This window comes from Macrotis lagotis, chromosome X, assembly GCF_037893015.1.
Source record: "Macrotis lagotis isolate mMagLag1 chromosome X, bilby.v1.9.chrom.fasta, whole genome shotgun sequence".
In the NCBI taxonomy this organism is placed as follows: Eukaryota; Metazoa; Chordata; class Mammalia; order Peramelemorphia; family Peramelidae; genus Macrotis; species Macrotis lagotis.
In genome coordinates this window covers 645,112,723-645,129,596 of record NC_133666.1, presented here as the reverse complement: position 1 = coordinate 645,129,596, position 16,874 = coordinate 645,112,723, and the positions used below count along the sequence as shown (strand labels likewise).

General features: G+C 52.0%; 1 protein-coding gene across 1 annotated transcript in view; it reads right to left on the bottom strand.

Annotated features, from left to right (window-relative positions):
- EFNA2 (ephrin A2) overlaps window positions 1-14,705 on the bottom strand; it is a 93,026-nt gene extending 78,321 nt beyond the window's left edge. Inside the window, exon 1 of the mRNA XM_074204559.1 lies at window positions 14,562-14,705. Within this exon, the coding sequence (XP_074060660.1) occupies window positions 14,562-14,689 (128 nt within the window). The 5' untranslated portion in view covers window positions 14,690-14,705. The remainder of the gene's footprint in view (window positions 1-14,561) is intronic.
- Window positions 14,706-16,874: the final 2,169 nt, after the last annotated feature.

Sequence of the window (16,874 nt, the reverse complement as noted above, 5' to 3'; positions counted from 1 at the left end):
ATCTTGTATCTACTTTGAAAATATTCTGTCTATATTGTATCTTCCTGTGGATGGTAGAAGCTCCTTGAGGACAGGGGCCTGGCTTTTGTCTCTGTACTCCTTGAACCTAGTACTAATGTTTTCATTTCTTTTCTCATTTACAAATTTCTATTCTGTTTGTTTGGTTTTTGTTTGTTTGTTTGTTTTTTTAGTTTTTGCAAGGCAAGGGGGTTAAGTGGCTTGCCCAAGGCCACATGGCTAGGTAATTATTAAGTGTCTGAGACCGGATTTGAACTCAGGTACTCCTGACTCTAGGGCCGGTGCTCTATCCACTGCGCCACCTAGCCACCCCTACAAATTTCTATTCTGAACTTAACAAACATCAAATAAAATGGGCGCTGATTGATTTTTTTTCCCCCAAGAAAGAAAGGGACGCAGGGAGCAAGGTACTGATGTGTCCAAGGCAATCCACAGGGCCAGGATTTGAATTAGACATTGGACCTCTAAAATCCAGAGCTCTTTTAGCGATGCCTTGCTGTTTCTGCACGCTCTCATCATGTTATCATCCTAGATTTAGAGCAGAAAGAGATCTTAAAGATCACCTCTTGGTCCAACCCCAGCTCATCCTCTCCCATTGTACAGATACAAAACCCAGGGTCCAGATAGATCGACTGTCTTGTCCAGGATCCAACTAGCAATGAGTGGCAGAGCCAGGAGGCAAACCCATGTCCTCCGATTCTGAATCTCAGGCTCAAGCTTCTCATCATTTCAAGATAATATTCCTCTCTAAGCTCTCTCTTGGGAATGTTATCTACGCAATAATAATATTAATGACAATTATTGCTCGAACCTACACAAAGCATCCACAAATACAAGAAAATCGGGGTATCATCCAGACCTCTCAGATTTCTGGAGAGGGGCCTGCCCTCAACCTGGAAGAAAAATGCCAGATACCAGCTGTGGGGATAGGAGAAGTGGACCAGGTCCCCTTTCTCCCAACATCTAGTACATTTCAGGCTTTGGGGTATGTGGGGAGGTCGGAGTCTAAGTGCACTAGTATCAAGGAGCAAGAGCAAGGAGGCGCCTACCATGGGGAGGGAGGGATGGGATTACAGGCCCCAGGAGATAATGGACTCGAGGGAGAGGCAGCCCCTTGTGCTGAGGACCAGGGAACAAAGCACCAACGAAAGGATGGATTAAACCTCTCTACTCCTGCCTGCTTCCAACGGCAAAGAGGAAAGAGAAGAAATGTTCTAGACACAAAGGCAGGGGGGCCCATTTGTGCAAAGAAGCCGAGAACAGAAAGGAATGGAAGAGAGAAAGGAGATAGTTTTTTTTTTCCTTCTGCTCTGTTCCCAGATCAAAAAAAAAAAAGTCCTTTCAAAAGGGGAGATTATGGGGAAGCAGGCAGGGTCTGGTCCCTGCCTCCCCTTTTCTCCTTCCCCAGGTCCCTCCCCACCTTCAAGGCCAAGTCCCAAAGTCAGGGACCAATAACCAAAAGCAAGGTGGGGTGTGTCCACTAGAATTGAAACTGTGACTGAGAAGACAGAGATGGGGGCAGGAGGTAGGGAGAATGGTGGTAACTGCAGGTTCTCAGATCCTTAACTCATCAGGTCTGAATGAGCTGTGTGTCCACCCACCTCCTCATCAATGGGCCATTTTTCTAAGTCTGAACTCCTCCCCAACCAAGTAGAAGTTTTTGGGGGGGTGGGGGTGCACAAGGCTGGGGAGTTCCTCATGTCTTTCTCAGGATCCCTCTTAGTCCAAAAGCTAACTGTCTTCTGCCCAGCCCTGGCAATGCCGCCACCCAGAACAGCCACCTAAACCCAATCTTCCTTCTCCCCATGTTGAAAAACTGGACTAGTTTACAACTTTAGGGTCTAGAATCCTTTTGGCGCCAGGTCGAAGAAAAGGAAGAGAGGAAAAAATTCATAATTCCTTGTCAATACATGTATGATGACTTACTTGTGTTCTGGATCCAAAGCTACACGGTGAGTGCAGAGGGTCCAAACTCTGCCCAATAACGGCCTGAGGTGTCAGTTCTGGGCAAGCCCTGGGAGACCATACCAAAGGTATGCTACCTGTTCAGATCTTTTGACTCAATACCACTAATTGCCATTTATCCCCGGGGAGGTCAGAAGAAGGACAAATGGTCCTATCTATACCAAAACGTCCCGGTCAGCACCTTCTGCGGTACCAAATGACAGGAAACCAAGTGGGTGCCCGTGACAGGGGAAACAGCTGAACAAACTCTGGTATTAGATGGTACATTGGCAGGTCATAAATAACAAAGGTGAGAGATTCGGAAAAAACACAGGCCGATTCATATGAACCGACGCAAAGTCAAAGCAAGAATGGGGAGCATGATCAATGTGGGGATCACAACAACAATAAGAAAAGAATATGAAAAGGAAGTCGAAAGCTGAATAATCTTGGTCCAGGAGAACGGATAAAACACACGTCCACAGGATTTGGAGAAAGAATGATCACAAGGACAGCATTATTCAACCTAGATGAGGTCATTTATCAATTGCTCTCATTTTTTTGTTTCTTTTTTTCTCATGTTTTTCTTTGAGGGAAATGAGAAACATTAAACAGAAATGATTGTAATATGATTACAAAAGGCACAAAATATAATGTCTTCTAAAAAATTAACAATAATATAACAATCCCTAGAATTGATAACTCTGGTTTCAAGGAAGAAATTCTCTGATCCAGATTCAGAATGCTGGTTCTCATTTGCTTCTTCGGGTACATCCCTACCTGCATCCTTGGCCCCACCCTGCTTTAATTGTTCTAAAGCTAGCTTCACTGTATTTTGGTTGAGTTGAAGAAACCCTGGGCATCATTTCCTCTCCCTAGGTCTTTTTTCTCATCTTTAAAATAAGGAAGTTGGCAAGTTTGGCCCCTAAGATGAGATAAGTAAACATATCTCCCCATTTCTTTGTGGGGGTGTGGGACTATGGCTATGGATCACTGCAAAATCTCTTAAGACTACCTAACATGTTAGTTTCATTTGTTGAAATGCTTTTTTTATTCTTTTTTTCTCTCCATTATTTATTTCCTTTTTAAATTTTATTCCAAGATAGATCTTGGGATGATGTAAAAACAATTATTTTAATCCAGTACATGGATACATCCCCAAAAGAGTTAGGACTGATATCTCTGAGGGGTCATCCAATTCTATGGGATGCTTAGATCCCAAGCATGACGGCCGCCCAGCATTAGAAAGAAGAATGGCAATGGTTCCGGGTAGTTCAGGAGCAGGTCAAAGTAGGGCAAGGACAAGGAGCCTGGGCCCACCTCTCACAGTGTCCAGGGCCAGCAGAGAAAGTAGGGAGAGGTTCAAGCCTTTTCCATTCTCAATCTCACTTCCTCACACCCTCTTGGGGGGGAAGAGGGTGTGAATGATGCCATGGATGTCTTAAAGTGGCAGTGAAGGAAAAACTGATTGTTCCCACCTTTCAGACCCAGGCTTCCTCCTCAGGAAAAGGAACATACTACTACTATTCACCACCTGCCCAGGTCCAGTAGTGTGTGATGGGAAGGATGGGCCAAAGACTGGTCTTGTAGAACAAGAGCCAACATTCGACATACACATGTACATACACATGAGAATATGCAATCAACACTTGCAGGTGCTTAAACAAACATACATATTTCCTCATACATTCCATCACACACACATACCCTCACATACATGTTTGCATACACTCACAGGAGGAGCGGGTACTTCCTGAAAGGCTACCATTCAGTGTTGAACAAGGAAGTTGCCCATCTGCTCTCCCCCGTTTGAAAAGAGGATGATGAGTGGGTCAGATAGAATGTATTCATACACCCCTGACTCCCTTTCTAACACAGAAGGCCCACTCCTTTAGAGGGGATCCTCTGCAGTCCCATCCAGGGTAAAGAACTCATCTGCCGAGCTCCCTACCTATTTGAGATGAGAAGACTGTCTCCAAGAATTCCATTCTCACAGTTCTGGAACAAACCACCTGAGATCAGGTCAGAAAAATCTGAAGAGGGAAGAAAGTACACCTGAGACCCAGTATCCATCCTGCAAGTTGGTCCTTCTCATCCCTCTGCAAATGTCCTCCTCCTTTGAAATTCACATCTCTAGCTCAATGAAGGGTCCCTTTTAAAGTCAGCTTTCCCTCCCTGGTCCTGTCTGATCTGAAACTCAGGATGCTTCAAGGTTGCTAGCTCAGAATGAGACCCTAGAGAACACTTTCCATGCCCTAGATTGCTGCCCTCTCCACACAGGACTTTCTGAAGACCCAAGAAATCTCTCTTCTCCCCTTTCCACACAAGAACCCCACTTCCATTTGATCTCCTAAACACTCCCTCTTAAATCACCATTTCTAAAAAGCATGTAAAATTTATAAAAAACAGAGATATTAGCAATTATTAGTAACCCCCTTACTTTTCAAAGGAGGAAACTGAGGTCCAATGAGATCACCAAACTACTAAGTAACAGAGTCAAGTTCTAAAATCCAAGTCTCAGGTCTCCAAATTCAGGGTTCCTTCTTCAGTGCCATCCTTACCACTGAGCAATGTTGAAAATATTTTGACTCTTTGCATAAATGATACAAATTCCTACAACAAAGACAGAGGAGGAAAAGAAAACCTTTCTTGGTCAGAAGAAATCCAAGACCCCCTCTATCTTCCTTTTCTATCAAGGAAAATTCCTCTCCAATGAATAGTGAGAAAATAAGATTTCAAAATCCCTTTAAACACTGGATTGTGGTAGGGGTTTGGTTTATTTTTTTAAATCTTTTTGTACATGTGAGTTTTTTTAATGCAAAAACTCAGCAAGAGATCCCTCTCAAAAGGGTGTTCACATTGGTGAGAGAATGACAGCTCGGGGACAAAAACGGCATCCATGGTTAGAGGGGAATCTTCCCTGATATTCTAATCAATTTTATTTCTATCTCCATTTAGGGACCTGCCCAATGGAGACCCTCATTCATGGGAAAGCAGCCAGCCACTGTCCACCTCAACCACTGAGGATTGAGATCCATTCTCCTGAAATAGCCTCATCATCCCAAAGGAAAGGTTTGGCTCCAGGGGCTCAGGAATGGACCAAGGCTCTTTGGCTAAGCAGAAAGACAGTCAAAGGATGAGGGGGTCATCCCCACATTCCAGATGTGATCCAAGTACAGACTGACCCGATCACAATATAGAGCCTCAGCACTGAAAAGAAGAGCACATAGAAGAGAGGAGTTGGAAGAGGGGACGATGGATACTACATACAATCCAAGCAAGAATCATTAAAATCACCAATTTGTAGGATCTCAGGGCTAAAAGAAAATTTGGAGGTCATCATCACCAGCCTCCAGCCTGTCTAGCACCCATTCCTTCTCAACAACCTCTGCCATCAGTCAGAACCTTTCTTCTTTGACAAGGTGACTCCCATATCAAAAATATGATGGGGGGAGAGAGAGAGAGAGAGAGAGAGAGAGACCGAGAGAGAGAGAGAGAGAGAGAGAGAGAGAGAGAGAGAGAGAGAGAGAGAGAGAGAGAGAGAGAGAGAGAGAGAGAGAGAGAGAGAGAGAGAGAGAGAGAGAGAGAGAGAGAGAGAGAGAGAGAGATCTGGAGTCAGAGGAACTAGGGGTTAGAATTTTGATTCCAAGAAGTTCTTCCTGCCTGACCTTGAGCGAAGGGTCAAAGTCTATGAGCACTACCGCCTCTCCAGCGAGGAGGCTATAATTGCTAGTAACCTTTGGCCAAATGGTCAAAGTCCACTCTCCCTCCCTCAGAGATCTTCCATCCAGTAAAAGCCAGAGGGTAACCCTACTTGGATGGACAGTAACTCCAATTTCCAGAATCAAGGCAACCCAGGCCCAAATGCCAACCAATATCTTCACTCATCAGAAGGAGCCGCATCAGGGAAGGCCAGGTCATCCTTTCCTTAGAGAAATTCCAGACACCCCTCTTCTACCTCTCCTCTGAATTGCTTAAGTCACCCCTATGTCCCCACAGGTCTGGAGTCAGGCAGAATTCCTCCTCTTCCTCCTCCTGAGAATTCAGGGTCCTCTAGGAGTTGGTAACCTATGAAAGTCAATGAATGGATAGTATAGACCCCAGTCCAACATGAGGGTCTTCTCAAAGTGCCCAGGAAAATGAGCTGGAAGGGTTCTAGAATCGGAAAGCAATCAAAGACATCCAAATCCCTCATTTTATAAAGAAACTGAGATTTGAGGAGAGAAGGAAATTTAGCTCACGGTCACACAAGTAATAAACATACCTAGGACTTTATCTGAGGCCCTAAATAGCTGATAATTAATAACAATAATAATAACCATAACAATAATAATAACAGATAATATGTTATCCAACCACAACCAGAACTCTTGTCAAAAACATGAGATGATCTGGCATTTACACATGTAAGGTTCGCAAAGGGTTTTATATTCATTATAACATTTAGTCTTCAAAACAACCTTGTGAGTTTTACAGATGAGGAAACTGAGACTGAAAGAGAGGAAATGACTTGTCCAGAGTCACATAGCAGCAAATGTCTGAAGTGGAATTCAAATTCATGCCTTGCTATCTCCAATGGTCTGTCTACTAAATGATGCTGCCCTCCTTCATCACTGTTCCCAACCAGTCTAAGTATTTCTACCTGCCCCAGGCCCAAATTCTGAAATGATAATTAATAATAATAGTTAACAGGAACAGTTATCTTACTATGTGCAAGATAGACACTGTGCGATGCTCTTTACAATTATTAGCTCCTCTAATCTTCTCCGCAACCCTGGGGATATGATGCTGTTTATTATGCGTATTTTTACCAATGAGGAAACTGAGGTGAAAAGAGGTAAAGTGGCTTGCCCTAGGTCAAACAGTTGCCTGAAGTTTAATTTTGAATTCAGGTCTTCCTGACTCCTGATCCCGGTGTTCTACCATCTGGACCGCCTAGCTGCTCCGTTCTTGGTCCCCTCAGCTCCCACAGAATCAGCATTCTTCCAGGTTTGATGTAGTTAGAGAGATGCCCCAGACCCCATCTTTCCCTTCCTTGTATGTGTGTGCATTACATGTTAGAGTATTTTTAACACATGTAATTGAATGTGTGATAGTGGCTGCCCACCTAGATGATGTGCCACCAATTGCAAAGTGGTCCCCTTCTGTAGTAACATCACATCAGACAGGAATGATGGTCTCAGACCAGAATCATTCTCAGGGCCAGGGCCACCTCCCCATAAGACTGGGTCTTCATGAGTTTAAGCCGATCCCAAAACTTCCATTATCACAGACCAAGGGTTCAGAAGAAGAGGGGAAATCAGGTACTTTGTTAAGTCATTATTTCCCTTCCGCGTCAAGGAAGCCGCCTTCCCTTCTTTTGAACGTTCTGTGTAAAACTGGACCCTGCTCAGCAAGGAGGACCGGAGACCTTCCCCTTGCCACTGAGTAGAGCACAGGCCCCCTAAAAGCAGGTGAGAGAGAGTGCCATTCCAAGCTCATTAATTCCCCCCACATTTCCAGAAGGCGGAAGGTGAAATTCAGATCTACCATGCACCCACCACTGTACACACAATTACACATGTTAAAATACTCTAACATGCAACATACATACAGGTAAAAGGGGGAAAGGTAAGGAGGGGCACCTCTCTAACCACACTGAACCTGGAAGAATGTCGATTCAATGGGAGATACGGGGGGACAGGGAGAAGAAATGGTGCCAACTGGCACCTGGTACCTCTGCCATCTTAGAGGAGAATCAGTTTTGATTCCGCCATTTTCCAAGAAACTGGGCCACTTGTTCCTTTGCAGAATATGGTACCCCTCCAGAATCCCTTTGGTACCACCAGGAACACCCATCCTTACCCTGGCAAAGCTCAGTCTGGTTAGTTTGGCTAAGTCAATCAGTCCTTGCTCTTGTCTGGTCCAAAGACCCACTGCCATCAAGATCCTTCCCCTCTTCTTCCCAAATTCATAACTGCTTCCCTTCTTTGCCTGAAACAAACCCCACTCCTTGAATACCCCTCCCCCCCAAATAAGCCTCTGTACAAGTGGGAAGAAAGAGGTGGAAGACGACACTTGGTAGAGATAAGGAGCAAAGCTCCCCCTAAAAATGGCAACATTTTGCCCCTAGGGTTCCAGCCAGATGTCAAAATGATGCACAACCATCAGCCCACATCTGGATGCTAAACATGCAGCTGTCAGAGAATCTCTGAGAAGATAGCTTGAGCAGGAGAGGAGAAAGAGGTTAGGTTGGGTAGCAATCTGCTTAAAGGCATGAACCCTGTTTGCTTCTGGCCAGATGTTAACTAGGCCAGAAGACCTCAGTGAGGAGAGGACCGGGCTGGAAGGACACAGTGAGAAGAAAGATAACAAATATACTAAGGCTGGGCCACAGAGAAATAAGGTAGGGAGGTCTCAGAAAGAAGGTATGGCAGGGGGGGATTATATATCCCAAGAGCTGAGATGGACAGGGAGGTGAAGGAAATGGGGTCATGCAGCCAGGCAGACAGTGGCGAGACGACGGGATTGGAAGCTTCAGATCGGCTGAGATCACACAAATCCTCAGCACAAGTATCTCCCTACCCTCACTCCAAGCAGGCGCTGCCCATGACCAAATAGGCTAAAGAACCTGGCTTGGGGACCCTAGAAGGATGTGGGTGCCACTGAACTTCTCCTTTATTAATGTTTTCTGTAGTCCAAAAGTCAAAGGGCTTTGGCCTGACACTCGGGGTCCTTCTCCCCACCTTCTAACAAGAATAACCTCCCCTTTCTCCCTCTCTCCCCGGCTCTGAATCCCCACCTGATGGGTGGTCTATATGACTGCCTGGCTCAGACTCATCATTTGCCTTGTGCCACCATCCTCTCTACACCCCCACTCCACAAACACATAAATTCCCTCTTCTGGACCCTCACAGCAAGGAAAATGGTGGGGCATCAGCTACCAAGAGTCACCTGATTTCAATGTCCCAGTCATTATGGGGGACAGGAAGAGCCCCAGATTCTTTCTCAGTGGTCAGAGCAGAGCACCCCATTGTATAGAGCTAGCTCTAAGGAACAGAGAAGAACAGGATAGAAAACAGCTGGCGGCCCCCCAACCCTCTGTGCAGGTCATCTAACCCCCATAACCACACAGCTCCCAATAATTTATCTAAGTACTAGGACCAAACATTTAGAATTGGAAAGAACCACAGAACCCATTGAGTTTAACTCCCTCATTTTCCAAGAGAGGAAACTGAGGCATAGGGCTGTTAAGACATTCAAGCTCTAAGAGTGATTTAGTAGAAACAGCCCCAGATTTAAATGCAGGTAATATGGATTCAATCCCAGCTTGGCTCTTTACTAGCAATGAGACTTTACAGGCCATTTGATGTCTCCAGCCTCAGTTTCCTCCCTCTGTAAAATGACAAGGCTAGACTCAATGGTTTCTAGCCCCAAATCCTGAAAGCCTAAATTCTGACCTCCCCCACCCCGGGACTAGGGAATTAGGGAAGTAAAAAGACAGGGTAGGGACACCACACCTCATCTCCTGCCTCCAGAGATACCTTTTCCCACCTCACTCATTCAAACCCTCTTTCTTCCAGCTTCCCACCAAGAACCATCATCTGGCATTCTCCACAGATACCCCCTCTCCCACTCTGTCCAGAGAACTTGGGGGGCAGGAAGCAGCTGGCAGCAAAGAATAGTCATTGTCCCATCACCCCAGATGAGTAGGAGGCAATGAGGACATTGCGGCCAGGCCCTTGGAGACAGCACCCTGATGTTTCTCATCATTGCCCACCAGTCCCTGGTTGAGCTAAGACTGGATTCCTAGACTCTGAGGAGGGCTGGGGCCAGGGGGGGGGGGGGGGCATGGGAGGGGGAGAAGGGGAAGATCACTTCAATTAGAAGATAACCCTCCTGAGGTAGCCAGCAAGTCCTCGGCGACATCTCAGCCCCCTGAGCCACCAGTACCATTTGTGATCGGCCAGACCGAGCAAACTGTACCACGGGCACGTCCCTATCTTTGTCTAAATACCAGTGTTCCCTCGGCCAGGCGGGCACGCACAGGAAATGCATTTCACAGCAGGCAAAAATGTAATTCAGGAAACACTGCCACATACTTATTACCTATATGCAGGTACAATGGAACACGGAAACCAGAAGAGAATATTTATTTCTCTCCCCTTGGCTTCCTTAGAGATGCTTAGAGATGGGCTTGGCCGTTGCTCCAAGTAGCTGGCTGGCTACTGTCAAAGTCTAGAGGTGCCCAGGTGTTTACCTGCCCCATGGCCATCGTCCCCAATCCCCCAAACCCTTCCCCATGCCATTAACTACCAGGAAGATGGAAGGCTGGGCTATTTGGCCAGGCCTTCATCTAATTCTCCAGGTTGCTGAAGAACCAAAGTCTCAGCCAACCAGCCAGCATCAGGGACTGGAACAAGTTATCTGCCCTTACCATCTTAATGAATGACCAGAGCGAGGTGTGGAGGTCAGTGGTAAGAGGAACAGCTCAAGCAAGGATGGGGTGTCAGAGCAAAAAGGTCCCTCCATGCACCCGAGAGACAGTCCCCTGCCCCACCCTCAGCTATTTGGGGGGTCTCCGAACTAGGTTATTATGGGTCTATCTCTCTATTTCATAACTCAAAGTGACAATGATACCCCCTAAATATTCAAAAGTCAACTCCACCTCGCCCTGCTTCCACAGGGAGTCAGGTCTTTCTGTGTCTCTTTTGTCTCAGGATAGCGAAGCCACAACTTCCCGTCGGCCTCCCCAGCGGATGGCCCGCAACCCCAAGCGGGACCACGGAAGTCCTGTCTCTTCACTGTGGCCGGGGTGGGGGATGCAGAGAGAACCTATCACCTGGGGCTGCTGAAAGCTCCAAACAGCCCCCTGAGGACCCATCAGGGACGTCAGAGCTCCCTAAAAAGACTGCCGATCTCCGGACAAGGCAAACCCCTGCCTCCAATCTGACAATTGATTTTTAATTTGGGTACAATTATCAAGCGTGGATTACTGTAACGAAGGCAAATTGCTCACACCGTACAATATTAGCTTGATCCCGCGAGCCAAGCCCACATGTTTTCGGGATTATATCTTTTTATTTCTAATTTGTCACAGCTGGGAAACCTTCGCACACACATTTTAAAAGATCGAGGAAACTCAGCCCCCTGTTCCTACACCCCCCCACCACCACCACTGGCCCTGCCCCTAGAAATACGGTGACCTCTGTCACTCCTCAGCTGGAAAGAAGGCAGCAGACCCCAAGAGGAGAAAAAAACCGGGACCTTAGCTAGCAGAAATAGAAAACCGACCAAGAATCCATCTAGCTGAAGCTAACCGGGCCATACCGTGGCAGCTGGAGCTAGGGCCAAAGGCAAGGGAGAGCTTTGGGGTTTCTCTGCCCTACAAAGCCCCACTAACTGCACCCCCTAAAGTCTCAGCACAGGGGGGGACAGAGCGGGGAAGAATGCCACACCTAAAGGGCAGAGGCAAAAGTGAGGGGGGGGCACGTGCCAAGGCAGGCAGCCCTGAAACAGCCGACGAGGAGAGGCAGCAGAACAAGGGACCCTCCAGCCAGGAAGTCACCAGGAATTGGGAGGTGGGGGAAGAGAGTGATTCTGGGGCCTTCTTCCAAATGGCTACTTGTCTCTCTTGTAACCCAAAGTGACGTGAAGGCCTCCAAACATGGTCCGTGATTTCAGCAGCCCCTAATCCCCAAGTTTGATAGATCGTGCAGCCGACAGAGAAGTCCCGTCTCTTCCTTACTTAAGGGTCTCAGCATATGTTTGGCATTTGTGAGAACAAAAGGCCCAGCCACGCCAGCGAGCTGGGAAGGAATTGAAGCTGTAACCAAAAACTTCGGAAGAAGGGGGGAGGGAAAAAAAATCCCCCTTCCTTCTCTGCTCCCCACAGCCCGCGCCCCCTCCCAACCACTACCACTAGAAAGAGAGAGAGAGAGAGATAATAAATTCCATACGCGACAGAATTCGACCCCTCGGGAAAGCTATCGCTCTCAGCACTAGTGAGAGGGACAAAGGCAGGAGTCACCCTGGCCCCCCAACTTCTGAGCACCCAGTCAGTGGACTCACAGCTGAGCCTGGGAAACAAGGGAAGGGAAGGAATGGGCAGGAGAGAAATTGATCTGAGCTAGGGGAGAGGGGTTCGAGGATTCCTTGAAAGGGTACCTCTAAGGGGGCTACTGGGAGGGGCAGGTCTGCCCTCCCAATGTCCCCGATGATACACTGGAGTCTCCGCTCCAAAAAACCCCCAAAAGGAAACTTTCCAACCAACTTCCACTAGAGATGTCTCCAGGAAGAAAAGAAGCTAGTCGACTGGCGGGAGACAAATGGGAAATGATTTTTTTTTTAAAGACCCTGTCTCTGACTTGAATCTTTCCCCTAAGTGACTCAGAAGCAAGGGGAGAATGAGGCAGAAGTGAGGTGTGCATGTATGGGGGGATGCCCCAGGGTGCCCAGTGCACAGTTTGACTCACCTATATTTCTCCCCCTCTGTCTGTTCTTGCTAACGGCCCACACTTGTAAGCTGAACAACCAGGATCCCGACGTAAGGAGGGGAACACCCTTAGTGGATTTGGGGAGGAATCTGATATATTAGCACCGATCCTGAAGCTCAAGGAGAAGGAGAGGCAGTCGAGGAGGATCAGGATGACAACATGGGTCCAAAATCTAATAGGGAGAGATCTGCATATTCAATCCAACCCCCTTCTCAGGCTCAGCTCAATGGGGCAGGAAATGTTTCCGATCCACAGCCCTGGCCTCTCCCTCACCAACCCCCCCCCCCCAACTTCCTAGGAAGCCCCTCCATAGCTTGGGGATTTTGAACACCTCTCTCAGGTCACAGCCAGCCCACAATGGGAACATGGGTCCTCCAGGGAGATTTCAAACCTCTTTCACCCCCCCCAAAAAGACAAACCCCAAACCCCAAAATTATTAAGAATAGGAAAGTAACTTTGATGGCTGCAGAGAAGATACGGCCTCTGCGGCAGAAACTCCAGAATCACACCAAAGCCAGCTGAGGCCGGGAGGCCAGATGTCCACAAACAAATGTGCTGAATCGGAGAAGGTAGAAGGAGGGAGAAACCCAGAAAACAAGAGGGAAAAAAAAAAAACTTTCTTGGAAACCTGGTGTTGACATTATAGCCCAGTGGAAAGAAGATGAGGCTTCCCAGCTCAGGGTTTATTGGACACAGAGAGCTGAAGAAAGAGAAGGAAGGGCTGGAAACAGATGGGGGGATGCTGTCCCAAGCTCTAGGAATCCCAGAATTCAGATAACCCATTTTCCTGCCCCAAGGGGAAGATCTCCAGTAATCACATGATGTTAATTGCCAACACAGAAAGCTTTCCTTTTAGTTTTTGGGGGATATCTCAGACTGCAGAGTCATGCCTCCCTGGTTCTCAGATGCCTGTGCCCACCATTTACAGTTAAAGTCTGGGCCTGGCAAAGAAAGGACCCAGAAGGAATAAAGGTGACAGAAGGGAGAAGTTAAGACAGAAAAATGGAGAGGCAGAGAGAAAGTGGCTACAAATTGAAACAAGAAGAAAGGCTGAACTTGACCCAAAGTTCAGACTGGGAGACTGAGCAGTTCTGACCGCAGCCAATATAGGTGGTGTATACTGAATTTGAAGGGGCAAGACCTGAGAATGAATGGGGGCTGATACCTGACCTTGGGCCAGTCATTTCCCTGTTTGTAACTGTTTCCTTACGGGGAAAACGAGAGATGTAGCATTTCTAAGGTCCCTTCCAGATCTAAATTTTTTGATTCCTTCCCCTGGTACCAGTGTTCCTCTTAGCCTTTAGACCAAACCGCACCCCACCCCAATCTAAATCCCTGAACTGAAGCCAGCCTAACCCTTCTCCTTTCTCTCCCATTAAAGGTTCAGTCGACTCTAGTAGAAACTAGGTGGGGAAGGCACTGACCCTCAGGATATCCCATACCCTGGGCAGGAGGATGTCTGCCAAAGGCCTCCCAACCCAGACTGTCACCTGGCCCACAGCGATCCAAAACAGTCCAGTTCCCAGAAAGCTGCACCACCACCCCTTCCACGGCAAGGGCCAAGGGGGCTCCCCCCGCGCAAGAACCACAGCCTTGGAAGAGGAGGTCTGGCTCTCGAGAAGCGGCCCCAGGAACCCTTCGGAAACCCTTCAGGTTTCTTCCCGTTCGTCACACGCTGGCTCCCAAACAACCTTTTCCCAACCTCGCCTGGGCATTCTGAGGCTGGCCCGTGTGCGTGTGTGTGTCTGTGTGTCCGTGTGTCTGGAGTGTGTGTGTCTGGCCCCCGGCAGAGCCTGCCCGGTTGCTATGAACTCCTTCCCCAAGGGCGGATTCCCCCCCAGTCGGGAGGCTCCAGCGGAGGAGAGTCTGGGGCTGGGAGGCTGGCATGGGGAGCCTGGGCTAGGAGAAGTCCTGCAGAGCTCCGCCCGGACCCCGGGGCTCTCCGGGGGACTTTTCCACGAAGAGGGGAGGGGAGGCCTCCAGGAGCCCGAGAAACTCGGGAGGGAGGGGAGCCCCTGCCCCCCCCCGGCCCGGGTAGGAAAACTTGCGTGGAAGTTAGGGGTCCCAGGCGGCGGGGCGGGCGCCCGGGGCAGGGGAGCGTGCCGGGGGGGCGCCGGCGCTCACCTGGGGTTGCTCCGGTTCCAGTAGACGGCGTAGCGGTCGGAGATCACTTTGGCCGCGTCGTCCGTGCCCACGCGGACCCAGGCCAGGGCGAGCAGCGGCAGCAGCGCCAGCGACCCGGGCTGCAGCATGGTGCGGCTCCGCTCCGCTCCCCGCTCGGCTCGGCTCGGCTCGCGGTCTGGCCGCCGGCTCGCCGCCCTCCTCCTCCTCCTCTTCCTCCTCCTCTTCCTCCTCCTCCTCCTCCTCCGCCCCCGCCCCCGCCCGGCCGCCGCCTCCCCCCAGCTCCGAGCTCCGGGCGCCCCTGCGAGAGCTAGAAGGCGAGGGGCTCGGGCCGGCGGGCGGGGGGACTGGGAGGGGAGGGGGCGCCTCCTCCGCCCGCTCCTCGGGGCCGCCGGGCGCCGCCGCCGGGCTCCCTCGCTCCCGCGCCGCCGCCGGGCCTGGCAGCGCCCCGGGGCCCCGGCCCTTCAAGCCGGGCGCGCTGCGCGGTCCAGCCCAGGGGCCGGCCCCGTCCTAGGCGCGCCGGGGCCGGGCGGGGAGTCCGCGCTGCCGGGGCCCCCCGGGGCCGGCGGCCGGGTCCAGGCGGGTGGGGGGCGGGGGCGGGGGGGGGCGGCCGCCGGCGACAGGTGGCGACCAACCCTGCGCGCGGCCGACCCGGTCAGCTCGGGAAAGAAGTCAGGCGGAGACAAAGTTTTCGGCGCCCATGGTCTCCGGAGGGGCGGGGGAGGGGGCCTGGAGGCGGCGGCGGCGCGGGCGGAGGGGGCGCGGAGACCCCCGTCGGGCCGCCCCCGGGAAAGCTGCAGCGGCCGGCCCGGGCGGGGAGGCTCACAGCCCCCGGGGCGCTGCGCCCGGCTCGCCCATCGCCCGCTGCGCCCTCCCCGGCGGCCCCATCCTGGCGAGTCCCAGAGCCGCCCCGACCCGCGCTCCGCCTCCTTCCTCCCCTTCCTTCCCTTCCTCCTCCTCCTCCTCTCCTCCTCCTCCTCCTCCTCCTCCTCCTCCTCCTCCTCCCCCTCCCCTTCCTCCCCTTCCCCTTCCCCCTCCTCCTCCTCCTCCTCTTCCTCCCCTTCCTCCCCCTCCCGCCTGTCTCTCTTTCTTCTCCCCCTCGGCCCGGCCCGGCCCCGGCCCCCGCCCCGCCCCGGCCGGGGGCCGCCTCCCCCAGCCTCCTCCCGCCTCTTTCTCCTCCTCCCCCACCCGGCGGCGGCGGCGGCGGCGGCGGCTGCGTCCGGGGCGCAGGGAACCGAGGGGCGCGCTGGGCGCCAAGACCACAACAGGTTCGCTGGGGGCTTGGGGCGGGGGGCGACCGGCCGAGCGCCCCCTCCCCTCGGGGCCACGCCCCCTCAGGCCCCGCCCCTGCGCCCGGACCCCTCCCCTCCTCCCCCCCCACCACCCCCCGCCCCTCCCGCCCAGGGATTGGATCAAGCGCCTGGACAGGCCGGGTCCGGCCGGGGCCTGGGGGAGGGGGCGGAGGGAGGGAACCGGGCGGGAGAGCTGGGAGGGGGTGTCGGACCCCCCGCCAAGCCCCGCCCCTCCCCCTTCGCGGGGCCTGAGGATGGGAGCGGGCGCGCGGACAGGCCGAGGCCCGGCAGGGGCCTGGGGAGCGCGCGGCCGGGGGGGCGAGGGTCCTCCCGGCGCGCAAAGTTGCGCCCGCTCCTCAAGCCCCGCGAAGGGGGCTTCTCGCCCGGGCCCGGTCTCCCCCGCGGGCGGCGGCTGCACCCCGGGGCCGGACGCCCCTCCTCTCCCCTCCCCTTGGGGCCCAGCGCCTTCTGCGCCAAGGCCGCAGTGTTAGCGCCTTTGGCGCCCCCTCCCCTCCCCCCCAGACCCAGAGGCGGGGCCGGGCCGGCGGCTGCCCCTCCATCACCCCCCAGCCTGCTCGGACCCCGGCGCACACCCCCACTGGGTGCGACACCCAGCGTGGCAGGTCGGGCCCGCTCCGTCCCTGTCTCTGGGGGCACATCCTCCCGTCTCTTTCCCACCCGCCTCCCAGTCCGTTTAACTGTGCCTCTGCCCCCCTCCCCCCAGCTGGGCTCCCTAGGCTCTCATCCTCCCTCCCCATCTCGTCTCTCTGCCTCTCACCCCTTGTCTGTTTTGTCCCTCAGTCCGTCCCTTTGTGTCTCTGGCCCTTCTCTGCCTCTCATCGGGCCTCTCATCCCCTCTATGTTTCCTCCCAGCCCTTAGCTTTCTTTGTTTCCCATTCCTTCTCTCAGGATCTCTGGCCCTCATCCTCTGTGTCTCATCCCTTCTCTGTGGGTCTCATCCCTTCTCTGCCTCTGTTTCCAAATCCTCTCTTCTTTCTTCTCTGCCTCTCACACTGACTCAGTG